The following is a 21,611-nucleotide window of genomic DNA, read 5'->3' as shown; positions in this document are numbered from 1 at the left end:
TCTAACTATTTGGCTGGCTTTTGCACATGTAATTTAGGTGTCAAGTTATCAAGTAATTATTATAAGTGAGTCTGAAAACATTTTAGCAAATGGTTTTTCTGATCTTTAGCTACAGACCATGCACACAACGACTAATTTTGTTTACCTAGACAAGAGCCATTTAAATATAATTTGTTATGCTCCAGACCGTTCTTACTCTGTGGCTTTGAGGAAATGACACAAAACACCAAAATAAATAAACCTGCAGTTTTACGGATGTGTTTAGCTCAGGAACAAAACACTGCAGCGCATTTGTGTTGCATAAGAGGCATTTGTTTAAACTATTTAAAATGGTTAATATACATCACACTAAATTATGGTAAAATTTGATTTCATCCATTTGGATCCACTGCTTTTAGCAAATCTTTACCATTTAAAGAATGATAATATTGTATTCTGGCCTCAGCTACATGATTGATGACTGTTTACACATCTCACAACAAACCCATGAATGCATTTTTGTTTTCCCAACATTGGGAATTGTCTCTGTTCTCACTGGAATTGTCTAAGCGCTAGAGCTTAGCAGCAGGAGGAGAGGGCAGATGTAAGGTTAGGTCGGTCTGGAGAAGTTCAAGAAGAAATTCTCCTTTTTCTAAACTTTCTAAATGTTTTCTGACTCAACCACATGACTTCGAGCAGACGAGGACAAACATCTTGATGTACATTACCTTGTTTTAAGAAAACCGAATACAGTGAACCCCTGCCTATTTGCGGTTCAGTATTCTTGGAAAACATGTCAATTTGTTCAAATGTTCAACGGAAAATTCAGATTGGGAAGCTGAAAGACTTAGTTGCAATCCCACTTGGCAGGTTATTGGCTGGTGTTTGGAAAGCAGTCAATCCAGGAACACAATTTATTTTCCTTTTCGCTGATTGGCAGTTCCCCCAGGAGCGGAAATAAGGAAGATTGTAGATATAAGCTTCCTAAAATGGTTTCCACTGTGAATATCAATGCATATTAAGGTATAATTGGTATTTGAGCTGTAAGAGCTGGTAGTTAAACGCTATTGGGCGGTCCAATGCAATCCATTTCAGTACAAATACTAATAATACTCAACAATTAGATCCTCTGTATGCAAAAGTATTCTGGAGTCAAATGTCAGTCCCACCGTCTGACCACTGACGTTTGCTGAAACTGGGTCATCAACAGGAAAATGATCCAAAACACAGTTGCACAACTACAGCAGAACGGCTGAAAAGAAATCAATCAAGGGGATCCAGTGTCGTAGTGAAAATACAAACCGCAACCTGATTGAAATGCTGCGATGGGACCAGAAAAGAGCTGTGCAACAAAAACATTTGTGTCCAAAACTCAATGCACAATAAGAGGGGGCTAAAGTTGGTTATTTTCTGTGCTTTGGCTTAGATTTAAATCATTTTAACGGCAGATGATTTTTCACGTATTCAGAAACTGAGATTTGAAGCCAAGTCAAGTTTTCCATCATTATTGTGGGTCTGATTGCGTATAAACATAAATACAGAAGTACAAATGTTACTGTCGGGCATCGCCAAAGTTCAACACCTTTGCATTATTTCATTAATGTCAAATATATATTTTTTTCATAATTGAGGAATAATTGAACTGAAGTATTTTCTGCAATCTCAATTTCTAAACCTTGTAAATCACGGCATTCTTCTATTAGGTTACATGACGTAATTAGAACAGCTTTTGCTTGGTTTTAACTTTTTTTCCCCCCCATTTTGGCTCCTTTTGTTCTCTCTTCTCAGTTTCTACTCCTCGCCTTACAGCATCGCCACCAACCGCATGATCGCACAGACCTCCATCACGCCCTTCATCGCTGCTTCCCCTGTTTCCACATATCAGGTAGGTCGTAATGTGCCACTTTATGGGTGGATCGGCTGCCTGCGTGCGTTATGGAGAAGTTTTCTTTGTGCGCGGGGATGTTAGAAAGGAAATGAGCTGCAAAACAGCATGAGGTCCTCGTCTCTTCTCTGGTTATCTCGCCACTGTCCCAGCTGTGCTTGATAACATCTGCTGTGCGCATGGGAATCGCTAAAACAAGCAACATAAAAATCGGCATCAAGAAAAGGCTGAGAGAGGAGAGAACAAAAAAACGTGCACGTCCACAGTGTAAAAATTTTAATCTGTATATATTGTTTTAATGCGGCTCTCTTGGATGTACCATAAAAATCAAAGGGTTCTTTATAACTACTCATTAAGTGATCTCTTTCGCACAATTAGATGTGAAAGAGATCTTTTAGATGTTTCTTTAGAAAACATCTAAAAGCATTACAAGATTTCATTATTATAGTTTAACAATAATTAGCAATCAATTTGAAGCTTTCTGAATTTAAAAATGAATAAAGTCAGATCATTCGTATTAGAAGGACTTTCACGTTTAATAACTCAACCATTTTGATTGTAGCAGCTGACGATGCTAAATACTTGAGATCCTTGGTGTTTGGAGGCAAATTGTGCTTTAAATAGAGCTAAAGTCCTGTAAGAACATATAGAAAGCGTCTGAGGGGAAAAGCTGTGCTTGTTGGCAAAATTGTGAAAAGTATCTAGTTTCCTCCCATTCTGACTTCTGCCGTTGCTTTTTTTGTTTTCATTTTATTTTATTTTCTCTGCCTTCGCCACACAATCTCTTCTTCTTTCAGAGTAAATTTTCCACATTCCCCGTGGCTGTGATGTGTGGAGTAATGCAACAGAACAGAACAGGAACGTGAAAATTGGCTCTGTGATATGCTGGGAGCATCAACCATTTCCCGTCGCTGCACATTTCACGCAACACCCTTTTTCCTAAATCTAAACATCAAGAGGCCCCGCCGCCATGCCCTTTCTCTCTGACGCTATCATTTAACATCGGCTCTGTTTGGTATGCAAGGACAGACGGATGAGAACACAGAACAAGAGAACGGAGATAAAGGAGAGGTGGGAGCTTTTTAGAGGAAGATAAGTTGGGAGAGGAGGAAAGGATCGCTCAGGTGGCAGCGATGGCAGTGCTTCGGTGGGTGGGCAGAGGGAAAGGTGTTCTTGAAGGTTGCTGTGCTCGTCTTTGATGCACGGCTGATTAAAACTGCGGTCCGGTACCTGCGGTGTAGGGAGAGAGGAAGAGGGGGGGAAAGCGGGCCGTGGCACGTCTCTAATCCGCTCTCGGAAGGCTTCCCAAATTGATTTATCAAAAACAATGGGCAGGCTTTTGAGGAATATTAATCCTCACAGTTTCAATATCGGCCAGCTCTGCCACCGCTCCTTGTAATATTGCCCTTCAGCCAGGCATGGCGGGAAGGTGAGTCCTTCATCTTCCGCTAAAGTACAAAGAGACGCAGCAAGAAGAAAAGGGAAAAGAGACAAGGCATGCAGTCATACACAGCATGGCAAACAAAAGGAAATCATTTCGTTTTATGATGAAAAGTATTACCTTTAGTAATGAAAATCTCTAGGTGCATAGATGTTATGGCGTTTGCAATTCCGTCTTTTATGTTTCTGTTGAAGTGATTCTTATTTTCGGCGGCATTTATCAAATTGGCAAATGGCCCATACAGCTCCGACAGCTAGGCTCTGGTGTTCTTGTAAAACTGCCGTCTGTGGGCTTCAGCGACGACTGGCTTTGCAAGACGGGGGGGAAAAAAAAAAAACAAAACGCTTTGATGATACACAAGACAGGAGCCGGTCCAGACCAGATCACTACCAAGATTTCAGCTGTAGTGTCGCCAGTCAGCCGTGGTCTGGTTTCCATCACCGGCTCTACAGACCGCTTCACTGGCTGACTAAATATGTGGCTGGCTGTTTGAGAGTGGAGCTGGCTGCTTCACTAACTAGCTACCTGGCAGGGTGTTTGGCTTTACATGTGACTGGTTGGATGGGCTGCCAACTGGCTAACCACGCTACTGAACACCCGGCTGACCAGCTTTTTGCTTTATTGGCCCTTTAAAATTGTAAAACAAGCTGTGAGGTTCAGCCAGGGGTAGGGCGCTCTCTTAGGTTGAGCACATTTTGCCATTCATATTGACTGAACCCGGGGTGGTTGTATGGATGTACCCCGGTGACTCCTGTAATACAGAAGCAAAGCCACTTCGTTTGAGCTCGGTTTTGTGCGTTTCGGTTTATAAAATTAAACCCGGTTACCAAATCTTCAAAAGCAAAGACATTCAAGTTCAAACAAACGTGAGAAAACATGATGTGTTAAGGGGGCACATGCTATTATCATCACCATTACTACCTTTTCAATTTTCTTGTGCATGTAGCTTGGAATAGTTATATTCGTCTCAACGTTTGAATTAAAAGTAAAATGGAACAATCAGTTAAACACAAAAAGAGAGATGGAATACAAATGATCTTCAATGATGAAAGTCGCGAAAGAAAAGTTGGCAGATAGCAAGTGAATTCATAAGGTAAATATTTTTACGGCTATATTTCCAGTGAGGGGAAAGAAAAACACCAGCTTAAAAACTTAGTAGACCAGCATCCAACCCAGGAGTTTAGAAGCTCTTTGTGGTTAGGCCAATCTGTCTTTACATCCACACAACACTAGATGACCATTTGTGACAAAATGTTTGATATGAAATCATAGAATATCGTGATGATTTTGTTAAACAGTAGTACTGATGGAAATTGATACTACTGTCAGAATGTTGGCAACTACGTTGGCAACATTCTGACTCTACACTGAAACTCTATGGACACGTTCACACCTGAGCTGTGAGATTTTGCTTTCTTGAGGACAAGTCCACCATCTCCGACAAGCACGAACTGCTCAACCTCTCCAGCAGCAACCACTTGGAGAAGTGGTTGCTTCTCCAAGTGGTTGCTGCTGCTGCCTAAACCACCTGCCTAAACTGCCTTTTTAGGCAGGTGTGAAAACTCATCAGAAACTTGTGCAAACCAAAAAAGCTCTGGTCTTCCTCGAAACGGGGGTCTTGTTTGGTTGGATGTGAATCGTGGTGCAGTTTGCCAACAGACTGTATTTATTTTCTGGACTATTCTATTTGGTTCGTACATAGAAAGTTACAGGCTGGACAGATCACTCCCTAACCTGCAGCTCATACTGGGTAGCTCATTGTGATGTCGAGCCAAACCAGTTGGAGAAGAACTGCTAGCACTTTCATTATTCCCCACCAAGTCTCAGACAGAATGCCCCACACTATCCTGCTATGAAAGCAGCCTTTAATATTGTACACAGTTAGTTTTTTGACATGTCACATGACCGTAAAACATATTGCACACTCTGTAGTTCATGTTGCTCAGACACAGAGAAAAAAATCAACTGGAGCTGATTACCCTGCAGGAGTGAAGTTTGGAGAGTGTGGGTGTTTGTATTTATGTTATAATAACTCCTGAACATTAAAATATTGGGGGGGGGGTTTCAAAAGTGTTGATAGGGGAGAGGAAAACATCTCCATTCTTTTTTTTTTTTTACTGTAGTCCTACTTTAACACCGTAGACAGCAATTCAGTTAAAAATTAAATAAATTGCCACTTCTAAGCAAAAACATAATGGTATACTTACAAATTAATTGAACATGTGAATGAATTAGAAAGACCTCATGATTCTTTTTCTTTGATAAAATAAAAAAGAAAGGTGTTTTATAAAGTGGCTGTGATTCTGTGCTTTGAAAAACATGGTAAAGAAAAATGGCCAAGTGGGTGTTTTTATTTTTATTTTTTTTTTTTTTTTTTAAGTTGTCCCATTTCATTAGATCAGCTCAGTGGTGTGTTCGTCTTGCTAAATGCTTCTTTGCTTTCTGAAGCCCTAAATCAGCCTCAGAAGGACCATCTCTCCCAATTTACCACTACCATTTTAATTAGCAAACAGAGATTTTAACCACATCTCTCATTATTTTCTTGTTCTCTTTGATCTTGTACAGCCAAACCCAAAGCCCCAAGTCTTATACATATTAGTCTCAAGACTGCAGTCCTTTTATCTCTTAAACTAACAGGGAAGCTGGAATGCTCTTCCTCTGCCAGGGCCTGCACTCTGTCTCAGTTTTAAAGAAAGTGGCTGAGATCCGAATGAAAGCTTTTATGAATTCCTCGTTTAGTTTCTCATAATTCTGGCCTTGAAGTTTTCCTGTGTTCCTGTGTACAGACAAGCAAGTGGCACAGAGAACCCTTGTTGTGGTGGCACTGCAGTTTCTTACTTAGAAAATGCTCAAGAGAAGCGATCAGAGATAAGCTTCCTATGTGTCAATCGGCTGTCCCGTTCAGCTTGCAGAGAACAAACAGTGCCATGTGTAAACAAGCCGACTTGGCTGCACGTTGCCGAATATCAGCCTTGTTTAGGTGCGCATCCAAATCACGCATTTGTGTTGGCTCAGAGGATTGATTGCTCTTATAGCAGATTATTCCGTGTTTGTCTTTGTTTAATCCAATCGTTTTACCGAGATCTACGGCCGGTCTGTGTGTTTGTCGGCTACAAGCTGTCCAATTCTTCTCTCTTGCAAATAAAAAAAAAAAAAGTTCTGTTTGTTCATCATCTATTCATCCAGTTTCATAACTGTCACTATCAATGCTTCATCATCTCTAATTTTCCTTTTCTAAATGAGTTTGTTTCTGTGAGTATTTCTCTGGTAATTGCTTGGCATGCGTCTCCTCTGTCTTTGATTCAATCATGGCAATTTTATTATTAAAAATGTGATGTTGACTTGCTGTTGTCTTAATTTAAAGCCTGTTATTGCAACAGGATTGAATTGGAGAACAATAAGAAATAAACACTCCATGCACAAGCCAAACTTTTGGCAGTTATGTCAAAGCAGGCTGCCTCCAGATCTCTAAATTCTTGCAATAACTTTTTTTTTTTTTTTTGGCATAGCTCAATCTGTGTGAATCTCAGCCATTTTGGTCAGTGTAGTAATTTCAAAGCCATCAGACAGGAACATTCTTCGAACGAACTGCAAATACGCCAGCGTCTTGTACTTGTTTATGGTGGATATCGTTTAGATCCAAGACTCGTGAAAATGTACGTCACCACACATTCTGTCTGTTTCTCCTCAGGTCCAGAGTACGTCATGGATGCCTCATCAACAATATGTTATGCAACCGACAGTAAGTATACTCCAACACACTGGAGCTGGTCTTTATATCCTATTTTCAGACCAGCTTCTGTTTGGTATTCTTTTTTGACATCTGCTGGCTTCTGTTTTCCTGCACATTTCATCCTGATCAGAGACAAATTTGTTGAATCCAAAGCACCCAAAGCAGTCCAGAACAAGATAGAAATAAATAATATATTTATAATAGCATTTAGTTTTCTAGAGTAAGAGTTTGCCTTGTTTATTCAGTGAAATATTTAATGGAGGAATAGTTTTCGATTAATCTTCAGCATCTCATCTCAGTTTTTGTTTTGACCCTCCTTGAATTGAAATAGAATAACTTCAAAGTCAAGAGATGTTTTCAACATTCAAATCTGTTAAGAATCCACAGGGATTGTGCTCGTTTTTATTTGTACCGCATAAATTGAAAACCCTGAAATATTATTAATATTAAATGAAAGAATTATTGCTCTATTGTTTTGAGTTTCTGTTTCTATAAGATCAATATTTTTAGTAGTTTCAAACACCGGATACAGATCCTGTTTGTCAGCCAAAGCAATTTTTTTGATGGCTCCACTTATTTTACCGTCTGTTCCTTTTCTGTAAAATTTAAGAAAATCGTGTCCTCCGAGTTTAGCTAAGTTTTCCTTCCATGTGGACGGCAAGCCATGCATCTGAGCGGAGGAGATCGAGTGTCTGCGTCTTTTTCAGACATGATGGCGGGATGGAATGGGAGATGGACAATTGGATTGTTGCTTCATTTGCAGTAATGAGACCGTCGGTTCGTTCTTACCCGGAAAACAAAGTGCAGATTCGAGAGGTGAAGCTCTCGCTTTACTTGTCCGTCTCCTTTCCAACCATCACGAGATGCGGATGACGACGGAAAGAACCCGATCCCGGATACAACCAGCTGAAAGCAGCAGCAGCACTCTGCAGTAGAGATAAGATGAGGAGCTCTGTCGTCTGCAGAGTTCAGAGTCAAAACCCCTCTTCACTGCACCTAACGGAGTCAGTTGAAGTGGTTCAGATATCTTATTATTATGGATCTTGGACAACTGCCTGTTAAGGTTTTCTGGGTGCGCCACGGTCATTAGAAGCCTGGCGTTACTCTTTGTGGAGAGGGATGTCAGACGCACCTCTGTTACAGGCAAAATGGACGGATTTATGGACACTTAGATAGATGGATGGAGATATAAAAAAAAAATCATGCAAAGCTTAAATGTTATATATTATTCCAACTAAATGTATAAATAATTCATGACGCCCCACGTACATTAAATGTGGTTCTTATTCTTATATCGAGCATCCGACGCTCATAAAAAATGAGCGATTGCGACTCCTGGTTAAAACAAAGCTGCTATGAGTGGCATCATGCTGGTAGATATGAGTTAATGGAGCCATCAAAGAAAAGACTCTGTAGATTATAGGCGATTTCTTAAAATCACAAGTTGAGCACATACCTTGTGGGCCAAACATTCATCTGGATCTTATTTGCATTCAGAGAAAGTCGCACGTCAGCCCAGTTAGCAGAACAAGAAATGTTTCATGCAGCGTTGGTGCAACAAGCCCGTGTAAAGTTGAAGTCCCTCTAGTTGTTTGTTCCTGCAGGAAAAGCTTGATATAGCAAATGATTTCTGTCCAGATTAATCAGTCTGGTTTTCGGTAGCTTTGTTAGGGCCTCTCCTTAGACTTTGTGAGTTTCGGCCTCATGAACTAGTTAACGCTGGAGTCCGCCGCTGATGGTGCAGTACTCCCTCACTGGAGGGGAGCTCAACCAGCCGTGCAACTCCCTGCTAGGGCCATTTACCACTCGGTCCTAGCCGTCTCACTTCCCTTCCCACTGTGGGACAGTGAACATGTAATCTGGTCACAGCAGGCCTCCAGGCAGACACACACACACACACACACACACACCCTGAGGTAGCTTTCCTCAGAGCTTCTCGGTTTCCCTTTCAGCCTTAAAACTTCCAGTTTTTTGTATGATGGCAAACTTGACCTCTTTGCCCAACTTGACCTCTTGTACCCTCCTACCTTCTCAACCAGACTTGCCATTTCTTGATGTTTCTTGCTTTCTGGTAGCTTTTGGCTTGTACTGATTTGTCATGTTATAAATATGAATTCCTTGGCTATAACATGTCTACTATTATAGTACAAATATGTAATATTTGTAATATTTAATGGCAGAATTAAGGTACAGAGCAGCCTCTCACTACATCCCTGAAAATCTCTAAAGAGTAAAAAATTTGCATATTTGGAGCTCTAATATCTGTACAAATACAACCAATTATGACTAAAATGAATTTCTTCTTTACAAAAAAGAATGAATGTGTTTAAGTTTTTTGTGCGCTGCTGAAAACATAGAACATATTTTCTATAAGTTCAAGTTCTCTACAAAAGGATAGAACAGAACCGCTTTGCTATGATGTTTTCTAAAATTTAACCCTCTGTTTAAGGCAACACAAAGGAAAACCTACATGAAACTGTGAACAGCACAGTTTCTCTTTTTCTTTTTTTTTTTAGTTGACTCAATGACTGTGAAATTGACTGAATCTTTTTGTTGCTTCCACACTGAAGTGTGTTGTCAATGTTTCTTGCTATGGTGCTTTCAATGGTCAGAAAACTGGGTTTGACAAGCAGCTCAAATGTTTCCAGTCGCCACCCGATTCTTCAGAACACCTTTAACTTTAAATCACCACTAGATATTAAGTTTGGTTTTCAATTAGCAAGATTTAGTTTTAATGTGGTCCTTGTCGGACTGCCTTGGGGCTTTTAGCTAGTCTTTGAGAAATAATGTTTGCTTTTGATGGCTGCTTGTTTTCTGCTTCTTAGTTTTACAAAATATTGTGCACTGAGAAACGTAGCAAAGCCCAGAGAGATGCCTGCATGCTGGGTTTTCACACAAAGTGCTTTGGAAATCACCTAGTTTAGCCACAAATAAGACACAATTTTAGTTTCTGACAAACATTTAGCTTTCGTAGAGTTGTCTAAACATTTTTTTTAGTATTGTGTCTTTGCCTTGTCTGCTGTGTGATGTCACAACGTTGGTTTTTAACTGATTTAGATCAATGCCACCTGAAAGTCTAGAGAAAAATTTGTCACGACCGGTTTGGAAAAAGTACCAGTATCTCTCGCACGTCACAATTGAAACATACTGAACGACCGTCGCACAGAACTGTGTGTTTGTGTAATTGGTCACGTTTGCCATCACATTCTGTGCTTTGTTTGTGTTTTGTTTTACCATATGTGAGCTCCATATTGGTCATTCCCGTCGAGCCTGTGCGACGCCTGATGGTCATCCATCTTCCGGCCCCTCTGTCACAGGGCCTCTCAGAGTGCTTGGCACTGGCCATTAACCAGCCGCCACATTGTGCTCTGCTCTACATCCCATCAATCGCTCATGCCAGCAGTAGCCATGTGGCCATATCTTTCCCTGTGGCCCCGTCCCTGTTGTCTTCCAGTGGCTCTTTCTGTAACCAGACGGCTGCTCGGAACTAACCCCAGCTGTCACGGCCGTCAGTGGATCATGGCGTCCAATCTGTCCCCCTTTATGACTAGCGCTCGTATCGACTACCAGTTACATACACAGCAGACCACCCTTTACACACTCCGTGTGCCAGCAGCGCAGTGAATCACAGCAAATTAGCTAAGCACCCCAGCTTTAAATGCTTGAGGGGCGGGGGCGCTCAAAACATTAAAAACCAATTGATTGCGTGGCGGCTTGGCAGCTCCTTCCTCGTGTCGCGTGTTAAACCAATGGAGCGTTCTGTGATGCTCCTCGTGTTACGGGGCAATATGGAGGCACCTGAGCGTGGAAGAGAGAGAGGTCACAGGTAGCGAATTAAATCAATTAAAGTAAATTGAATTCAATTAAAACACAGTAAAATAAAATGACGTACATGCAGTTAAATAAAAATAAAACAGAATAAAAAAATCGAAATCAATCACAAGGTAAATTTGTTTCATCATAAAATATTAAAAATGAAAAAATTTATGTAATATAACAGATGATAAAATAAAACATGTTCTTCAGCATCAACCTTCCTTTTTGACTTTTCTCCTGCAAATCTAGGAAAACACTAAAAATAAAATTTAGCAACCATCTGAGCTGTGATGTGGCTCATTTTGCATGATGTCTGTTTCAGTAGACGCAGCAGTGAGTCCATTCAAAGAAGCTATGGGGATAACTCGCTCCACCCTAAACACAGATCCAACACCGTCCGCCACACGCAGCGCACAGAGCAGTTCCTGGTGCCAAATCAAACATCAGTTCGTTTTAAAGGCATCGCCATCAATCATTTCACACGGTTCCCTATGCTGACGAAAGAACAAAATCATATATGGAAAAGCAAGGAGCGTTATCCTCTAACAACTTGTACGAGATTTTACGAGCCTGTTTGTTTCTGCAAATGACGAAACATCACACTATGGACAACTGACTGTTATAAAACTGTGCTCCTGCAGGCAACAGAAAGTTGAACTGAAACCAAATGTTTGTAGAGACTACCTATTCATCAAAGAAGAAGAGAAATTTCTCTCCAGCTGTAATAAATCTGGAGAGCTGACCATATCCTGGCTCTCTTTCAGTCCCCCATCTGCATTACAACTTTACATCATGTAAAAAGGACAGGTAACCCATAAATAAAGCACATCTTCTGGAAGATGATTCATATTTAACAAACAGAGGTGACTGATCTCAAAATGGAAAAGATCTGCAGAGTCCAGTCTCCGGTTGTAAACGGAAAGGTTATACACTTGAAACGGTCTCCGCTCCCTTTCATGTGTGTATGGCTTTGTTTCCGTTCGGTTAGTGGAACCTACAAACGTAGGCAATAAAAAGGTGTGTTAGACACTAATGTGTGGAATAAATAAATGGTGTGGTGTATCAACAAATCAAGCTGCTTACACTGAAGACTTCATGGGAAACCAGAGTTAGTGGGCAGTACTGGCTACTGGATTGTTTGGTCTTGTGAACAAGTACACCACCTTGCAAGAAATCCACAATTTGTTACATTAGAACCACAAATTTAAATGTGTTTTAACTGGTATGTTGTACACTGGATTAACAAAAGTTGATAATTAACATTTGCCTCACTCTCCTTTGACGAAATGTTGGAATTCAGCCACACTGCAGTATCTGGGATGGATTTATACTCAAGATTTGGGAAAGCTACTCCAAAACCATTTTTATAGAGTTGCAGCTGTAATTGTAGAGAAGGGTGGAGGATTTACTGAAGAGACGAATCGTATACACACACCCTCCAATTTTCAGATCTGTTTTTAAGCATTTTGAAGACGTATATCCTTTTTTTCCACTTTTTACATACAGTCCCTAAAATGTTTAAGGTCGTGATTGTAATTTGACAAAAACCTTAAAGGATTTAAATAGTTCTGCAAGATAATATACATGCCTACATTGTAAAAATATAGGTATATTCATACAGTAGAATCCACATGAATATGATAAAATCCGTGTTTATTTGGTAAACTTTTTGCAACCGCGGCTCCCAGTACTTTACCTTAAACTAGGAACGTTTTTTATACAGCGTAGTGTGGAAAAACTGAGAATATTAATAGTTTCATTCTCAATTACTGTGCAATATGCAGACGACGTGAAACTCATTCCTCTCCTTTTTCTCCTGTTCATCATTTTTCTCTTCCTCTATGGGACATGTGAAATGTCTTCCCTTTTTCTTCCTTCTACTTTGGTCAGCAGACCTTGGAGAAAACTGAAAAACTCAAATCTCCAAATGATAAATTCATACACACGGCTCGCGCACGCACACAACTGCCTAAAAACACATATTGTCTGAGTGCAGAAACTCATTCCACATAATGGTAAATCTCACTTACGAACAGCTCATCAATCACACACACACACACACACACACAGACTCTCAAATTCACTTCACACTGCCTGTGAGAGCCGCGGTAAGTGCAGCACCAGCCATGCACAGCAGTGCTGTCTTTTCCTCGTGACTTATCCGTCCTCCTCCTCCTCTTCTTCTCCTCACTCCCGGCTGTATGTGTGTCAAGTGTGCATTTGCCAGCATGCACTGGCCCTTACATGGATGAATTATCGAATTCCTCTCCGTTTCACCCCAGCCAATCCTTTTCTGGCGCAGCCTTTGAGTAGACATTTACCGAGCCCCTACTTTCTGCCTTCATCGGATAGGGGTGAATCAGTGCACTGTGTGATACCCATCTCCCCGCGTGACATTAAAATCGCTCCACAGATTCAGAGGGGGGGGGACATAACGTTGGCCTCATGAATTTATCTGCTGAGGCAGAATTTGAGACGGGGCTACATTCGTCCTTGGGATGCTCCCCTCTGTTCTCTCTTGTCTTTCAATCTTCTCATGCCCATTTCCTGTACTCGCTCTCTACTCCTTTATAAACATCTCACTCATTATTTTCCTCTTTTCTCCTCTGTTTATTTCTACTCTCAAGCACTTTCAGAGGACGATTACTTATGCTGTGACAGTGTCATTTAAAATATATCGTACGTGCATCTAAAAGCATGTTGCTGCACGCTCCCACTGTGTGGGAAAAAGATTGAGCAACTTTATTTTTTACTTGTTATCTTTGACAACTTTTGCAGTTTCAGCAAAATACGATTTGAGACACAAAGCTGATTATGTTTGCAATTTTTACTTTCCTTTCTGCATAGTGAGTACTTTTTTTTTTGAGAATCCTTTTGTGTGAAATGATTAATTTGTTTCATATTAGGTGCTCGGAAAACTCTTGATAAATGATCCCAGTCTGATTGCAGAGAAGAATAGATCTCCCATGAAGACATGACAAATGCAATTACATGCTTCATTATCCACCTTCATCCTTTAATATGCACATTTGTACATATTTAAGCACACTACAAATCAATCAAAAAACTATCCTTCACCATAGTTTTTCTTGCAGCCATTAACACGTTTCATAGTCATAAATGGATGAATAAAAAGGTTGAGAAAATGCACATTTAAGCTTATGTTTAGGCTAACATAACATATATAACATATTTCTTTTGTAAAATCTCCTTTTGAACTTCTTGCCTACATTGTCTTGAAAGAAAAACCAGCAAATGGGTAAATGGGTACATATATGTATAGACTGGATATGTGAAGATTATTTTAAAAAAAAGACAATTCATTGAAATATATCAGGAAGTGGAAGCATTTCTATAGCAAACATTTTATTAGCAGCAAACAAGCTTTAAAACTCAGTAAATTTTCCCTCTGCACCTGCATCAACCGTTTATGGTTCAAGGTGGCCAAAAAAAGTCCAGCAAGTGCCAGCACTGTCTAGCAAAATGAATTTAGTTGAGAATTTGTGTTGCCACTTGTGGAGAGCTTCCTCAGAAATAGCAGCAAGAGTTCTTTTTTTTTTTTTTTGCATGCATGGTGAGGCAGAAATTTTAGAAGGGCAGCAACAAAGTCTCTTCACTCCATGAAAAAGATCTTGGACAAATTGACTGCAGAAAGTACCAGGATTGGGTTTCTTGCATTGTTTCAGCCTTTACTTGATCATTTTCTTGGAAAGACTGACATTCTACAGGAAGTACAAGGACTGGTGAAGCCCACTCCGACTAAAAAGCATCTAGAAAAGGCGCAGTGTCAGAAGGAGCAGGGACTTCTTAAAGAGGCCGATTTCAAAGCGTCCAATTGCAAAGTCAAATTTTTTATAAGTCATATCTGATGATATGACATTTTTAAAACAACTAAAGGGAACATAGTTACATGATTGTGCTATAAAATGGCACTATCTGCTTGGAGAATACGTAATATTGCCCCTTTAGGGTGTGTCATGTTACGCATTCAGAGATCATGATAGGTAGATAGTTGCATAAACTTTGTATGTGTTAAAAATACATAAATTCATAAGAGAAAGCAAACAAAGACACAATATAACAAAAACCCACATTCATACCAAACAGCCAACCTAAATATCTTAGGCTTTTTGTGCTACCTTTGCCTTTTGGTTACCTCAGACCATTCTGCTCACAACCTCCGACATCAACAAGGCAAATTCATCAACTGTCACTCACTTCCTCTGAGCATGCTCAGTAAGTGACCGAGATGTGTGTGTGAAAAGCCACAAAGATCAGCAGCTTCTGAAATACCCAGACGAGCCCAACCGGCGACATCAGCCGTGCTACGTTCAAAGCCACTTCAGTCCTCTTTCTTCCTCGCTCTGATTCTCAGTTTGAAATTCATCACGTTGTCTTCATGTCAATAAAATGGCAGCAGCTCGTTGCATTCAAGCATCCAGAAACTATTTGTGTTGACAAGCAATTGGACGGATTCTGCCTCACAAAGTGTCCAATGACCTTTGATCTCAAAGCCTCTCATATGTTCCTTATTACCCTTTCTTTTTTTAAGAATAAGTTTTTGAAATATTAAAAAAAAAGCTTTCCTGGGATTTCTGTCAGCTTTGGAAATATCCTAAATGTTGGTGTAATCTTCTTTATCTGTGGCTTCTATTAGACAAAGTCACCAGCTTGCCTCCATTGCTCATAATGTAGCAAGATATTTCTTGTACGCGGTCCAGGTAATGGCAGGGCAACCCTGGAAATCTCTTTGCCCCAAGGAGGGATTCATTCTGCAGACCAGAGCGAAAGACTGGGGCAGTTGGCTCCGTTTACTGGGATTACCCCAAACATGAAAGGCACCTTAAGGCTTTCCGTAAAGGAAGCTTTAGCGTAGCAGAACAAGATAAAGTGTTGTATTCCACGCAGATTCATATTCAGCTATTAGCTCTGGGCTCATATCACAAGGTTTCATTTGGAAAAACACAAGTGTTTCTTTTTCTTTTGCTTGTTTTTTGGATTGATTTTATTTCCTGCTGCTTTGAACCTTCAGGAGGGCCATCCTGCAGACTCGGGGATCTGTACAATCCTTCAGTTTTTAAAGTATCCTCTCAATCATCAGCAGATGTGTTTTCCACACCAGCGCGACTGACCAAACACGCTTTGTCTGCGCGCGTGTGTGTGTGAGTGAGAGAGATTGAGGAGCAGCGCTGTCATGCTAAGTTTTTAGCAGAATTACGTTTGTACCCTGCATTGTTTTCACATATAAAGCCTGTTGCCTTCACACACACACACCAGCAGCAGTATCCTAACCGCAGAACCTCACACACAGAAACCGACCGTCAGTCGCTGTGAGGAATGTGTCGAGTCGGGTTTCCTTCATGGAGCCGCTCACAAGAGACGCTTTGTTTAAGCAAACACTAGGGAGGACAGACTTGGTCACTATTTGATGTTCTCGAGGTTTTTAATGTTCCTCCTTTCGGGTTGTGTCTGCCCTCCTAACATTCGTGTTCTGTCTGATCTGCAGCACATTCGATTCATGCGAAAGCATTACCCGAGTGTGTCAGGTGGCGCTGCACTGACATCACTTTCGAGGAACAGTCTAGACATATTTGAAGTTGGAGCTGTCATGCATTGAGCTTTTTGCCCTGGTTGAGGTGGGAGTGAAACCGATCTATTTATTTTATTTTTATTTTTTTTGTATATTTATAACCCCTTATTTAGATTAAATTAACTTAAATCCACTGCAACAATTTGCTAACAGAGGCAGAATTTGGAAAAATATTGGAATGCTATCATGTATTACCATGATTATAATTTGAATAATCATCTCTAAGAGGTATAGAGAAGCATAACAAAGAGACATTTTTAGGTTTAACACCCCCACATATGTTTTCAATGTTGTTTCTATCTGTAAAACTTTCTATATGTCCATCCATAAACAAAACAGTGTTAAATGTCTGACAATCCGTACAAACACACAGTAAAATCCAAGTTCAATAAATTAGAAAATTAGAATTAGAAAATTATTACTTATACCCTTTATACAATGATTTTTTTTTTATTCCAGTAACTAAGTTCACAAAGTGAAAAACATCATATAAATAACTTCTTCTTGTTATAATGATTTCCCACTTACAACTAATGGAAACACATTGAAGATTACAATATTACACCAGACCAATAAAAGCATTTTAATACAGAAATGTGGGCAAATGAAAAGAATGTTTACTGCTTGTTAAAATGTATTTTCAAAAAGTATTTTAATCTTGCAAACAAGCTTCATCTATATCTGTATTAGAATTTATTGAAAAATGACTGCATACACATGCAGCCATTTGTTCATCTAATCTCTATATCCATGCATGAGGCAGCTGGTCCAATAAACCACCAAGATGATATTGAATTAAAATAAAACGTATCGACTTTAAAGTAATCGGAGTCCCGCCTCAGTGTGTTTTCATACAAAACTTTTTTTTTTTTAACCATGAACTGTTTTATTGAAAGGATAAGCTCCCTTTAGTTTGATTTTTGTTCCCTGAGCAAATTCTCAACTAACCTTATCTGGAGTCTGGGTAACACCAGGCCTGAATGTAAATCACTTTAACAGCCCGTTGAGTGTGCTGGACATCCTTCAGGCCTAATGGATCCAGCAGTAAAAACACTCGCTATTTGTTTGACATTTATGTGTGTGTCCCACCTGTTCTGCAGAAATCATACAGAATCAGCAAATTTACAGAGCGAGTAATGAATATTAGCAGATAGTGATCAGGGTTTTGCCGTTCTGAACGATTTGCCCAGAAGGAGCGCTCATTAAACTGTTTTTATTATTATTATTTACTGTATATTTCTTCTGGTCATTGAGTCTTCATCATTGTATTTTACTGCCAGAAAGGGGATATTTTCTCATCTCCGCTCTTGAGCGGGATCAATGCCTCCGCCGAATCATGTGCATACACACTGAGGAGCTCAGTAAACATCACCTCATACATTTGTAACAGATCGTGGGTCTGCAGGATCCGTTATCTCCCTCCACTCATACGCGCGCAGGACAAATCTGAAACATATATTGTCTATTTGTGTCAATCTCCCTTTTCGTTTTCTTTCCGCTCAAGCTTGTCAATGAAGCAACACACACACACGCGCACGCACACACACACACAGCAAAAACCAACGCTCGCACAGTCTCACAAACACGGAAAATCGAAATCACAAATCGGCTTAACTCTCCCTGACATGTCTGTGAATTAAGCCTTTCCGTTGCTCTCCCTTTCCCATTATAAAGGCATTGTCAAACGCTGAATCGGTAACAGGTAGCCCACAGCTCCTGCTGCTGCTTTCTTACCTTTTCCTTCCTATTTCCTTCTCTCCCTGTTGTCTCCTCTTTTGCTTTTATCCCCCCAGATTTTCATCCCTCCATTTCTTTCCTCTGTCTTCAGAATGACCTCCATCAGTTCTTTCCTTAATAACTTTCCCCTGTCCTTATGCAGTCTTACGGTTTATTCCCTTATTCTTTCTTTTACTACTAATGTGAATGTGTCTGCAGATATTTTCCATATTGTGCTATTTTATTCTGTGTTTTGCTGTCTAATTATAATTATTATACATTTTATTAACTTCAGTCTTTCACATTTTAACTCGATACACATGGGTTGTTTTGAAAACTGACAGATTAATGTGAAGCACTAAATTCCCAGAAACATATAAAGTATTTAAATGCACCCCGACACATACCTAATGTTACATCTAGCATAGAAATTGTGACATAAAAACTCAGCCAGCTTTTCTACAAATTAACTTTACTGGTTATGCATGTCGTTTCATTTAAATCGTTTAATTTGTTGCAGTGATTCTGACAAGAGTGACTATTCTTCCATATGTTTTGGCTCCTGCATAATGAGAGAAACTGAGTTGCCTCCAGTTGTTGTTGTTTACAGTTGCCATTTTTAAAAGCTTTAATAAAATAAAATTAAAAAAAGCCACTCTTGGGAACTTCCTCCAGACCGATAAAGACGGGTACAGAGTTATACTGGGCACTTTTTTTTTGCCTCTCCTTTCTTCATACTTTGCTCTCAATGAGTCAGACTTTTGTCTGATCCTTTTCTAGAGGCTTGTTCAGCAGTTCTTCAGCCAGTTCTGTTTGTTTGCTTTGTTTACCATGACTGACAGCAATACTGTGCAGGATGCAGGACTTGCTCCCTATTATTATTATTATTATTATTAGTTTATTTTTAAGACAAAAATAAGGCATTCTTCAGGATTTCTTTGGTTTCTTGGTTTTTCCAATGGTTCTTCCAAATTTTATATGTTTTTACCCTAAGGGGCTGACTATAAAGAGTATTTGTGTTGACACTGAAATTTGACCATAATCTTTGATGATTAAAAGAAAATAAGAACATTTTATGCTAAATTGATGCTGTATTGAATAAAATAAGAAAATATGATGACCTAAATAACTTCTTCACATATACGAAGGCAGAAAAATCTCATTTAAAGTCGAGCTCTTCTGTTTAAAACAAAAGTTTGGTATATTAGCAATTAATGCTAGTTTAGATTAAGGTTTGTTATGTTACTAGAAAACTCCCTGGTGCACATTGTTGCTTCTGCCAAATGTCAGCTGGGACAGCCTCCAGCCCCCTGCAGCCCTCTGCAGGATAAATAGGCTGTGGATAATGGATGAAAGGAAGTTAGTTTTTTTTTTTTTTTTTTCCCCTCCAGCGCAATATTCCAAACAGCTACTAGCATTTGCTCGGTTGTATTACATAGAAAGAATATTCTTGTTGCCTACAGCAGAACAGTATGTTCAGTGAAACCAGTGTTGTAATTATTTGTGGAAAAATTAATGCATTTTTTGTTTAAGAAAAACATGTTTTGTGGTGTTGAAAATATAAATATTTCAGGTCCTGTGTGATTACTCACCATAATATGTTAGTGGAGGGGTGATAATTTGGGCTTGTTTTGCAGTAAAAGGACATGAACTAATCCACATACCATTTTTTAAATACCTAAATGTTGGTCCAAATTGGGCCAGCAACAGAAAAACAATCCCAAGTACTGTACAGTAGCAAATGATTTTGAGTGTAGACACGGCTGTCTGTGTTAACCGCAGCATTTTTTTTCTCTCCCCCTTCAGTTTAAAAGATTGAATTGCTCAGCAGTGAAGTTTTAATGATACATGTTCAGTCTTTTTCACAGCTAATAATTTCTCATATATTGCATTTCAAGAGAGGGAAAACATGCACACTGTTCTGATCTCAGCGTTCCACCCAGTGCGTTTGATATTTGCAGTTGTAACTCCAAGAGGTATCACAGAAGGTTTGCATACTGAGAGGCAGGGAGACTGAGGAAGAGGAGGAGTAGGAAGGAAACAGAGTCAACTGGCAGCGTTGTGAATGCAGGGTGTAGACAAGCAGAGCGATTCTGACAGGCTGTGTCTGCACAGTTTGTTCTCCAATAGGCCCACACAGAGTCACCAGTGGGGTGCACACATGCACACTCTCGCAAACGCGCACTATCGAGTTGAACGCTCACGCACTCACAGGTGCTGTCAGTCAAGCTACACGCGGCGTACTGCATGCAGACTTATCGGCACACGCACACACACACGCACACACACACACACACACACACACACACACACACAAGGCTACGTTTTTAGCACAGGCACACACAGACAAAGTGGGAAGAGAGGCGAGAAGAACAGTGGAAAGGACCGGTTTTGAAACGGTCTCCTCCCAAAGCTTCAGTCCCGGGGAAATGGAGCTATCCTGACAAGGGATGAAAGAGCAACAATAGTTTCATCACTTTCTCTCATGTTTCACTGCACCATGAAAAAGAAGCTTCCGGCAGCCTCATCTGCCCATTAGGGAAAACATGATGTGCATTATACCAAGAAGAGGATGCTGAACAGTGAGCGTATGAGAGGCGGTGAGGACGAGCAGAGAGGGAGAGGAAAACCCTCAGCAACAGTTATGGATGATTCTGAAGGGACTGAAGGTGGCAACATTGATCTCAAAATCTACCCATTTACCTATCAATACTGTCTCTCTTTATTTAGTCTGACCTGCCTGAAGCCTCTGCTGAGAAACATTTCCTCTCATTTTCTTTAAAATGTACCTAGCTTTACTGTTAAACAACTCAAAAATGGTCATCCTATATAATAAATGGATAGATAGATAGATAGATCTCTCATTTTCTTTAAAATGTACCTAGCTTTACTGTTAAACAACTCAAAAATGTTCATCCTATATAATGGATAGATAGATGGATCACTTAAAATGATCAGTTTCTCTGATTTTACTTTTTGTTGGTATATATTTGAGCAAAATTAACATTATTCCTTTATTCTATGAACTACTGACAACATGTCTCTGAAATTCCAAGCACAAATTTGGTATTTATTTGGAGAAAATGAGAAATGGTCAAAATTAAAAAGAAGCACTGCTTTCTGACCTACTATAATGCAAAGAAAACAAATTTATTTAGAAACAACACTAATGTTTTAACTCAAGAAAAGTTAAGAAATTAATATTTGGTGGAAAAAACATAAGGTGTTCAAAGGGGATCATCAGTGCAATGGTTACTTAATTTTTCCTGTACAATATATATATATAAAAAAAAAAATTCCCCTCTCACCCTCCATGGGTGGTCTCTTTCATCCTCTGAGCTCGGGTCCTCTACCAGAGGCCTGGGAGCTTGAGGGTTCTGCGCAGTATCTTGGCTGTGCCTAGAACTGCACATTTCTGGACTGAGATGTCTGATGTTTGATGTCTGATGTC

At 39.8% G+C, this 21,611-nt stretch overlaps 1 protein-coding gene across 2 annotated transcripts in view; it reads left to right on the top strand.

Annotated features, from left to right (window-relative positions):
- rbms3 (RNA binding motif, single stranded interacting protein) overlaps positions 1-21,611 on the top strand; it is a 229,218-nt gene that overhangs the window by 194,468 nt on the left and 13,139 nt on the right. For both annotated transcript variants that reach the window (XM_016676090.1, XM_016676089.1), the window contains exons 9-10: positions 1,768-1,864; positions 6,997-7,047. In XM_016676090.1, coding sequence (XP_016531576.1) covers positions 1,768-1,864; positions 6,997-7,047 — 148 coding nt within the window. The remainder of the gene's footprint in view (positions 1-1,767; positions 1,865-6,996; positions 7,048-21,611) is intronic.

The sequence above is a fragment of the Poecilia formosa genome, unplaced genomic scaffold, assembly GCF_000485575.1.
Source record: "Poecilia formosa unplaced genomic scaffold, Poecilia_formosa-5.1.2 Scaffold127, whole genome shotgun sequence".
Lineage (NCBI taxonomy): Eukaryota > Metazoa > Chordata > Actinopteri > Cyprinodontiformes > Poeciliidae > Poecilia > Poecilia formosa.
This window is presented reverse-complemented; position numbering and strand designations above follow the sequence as displayed.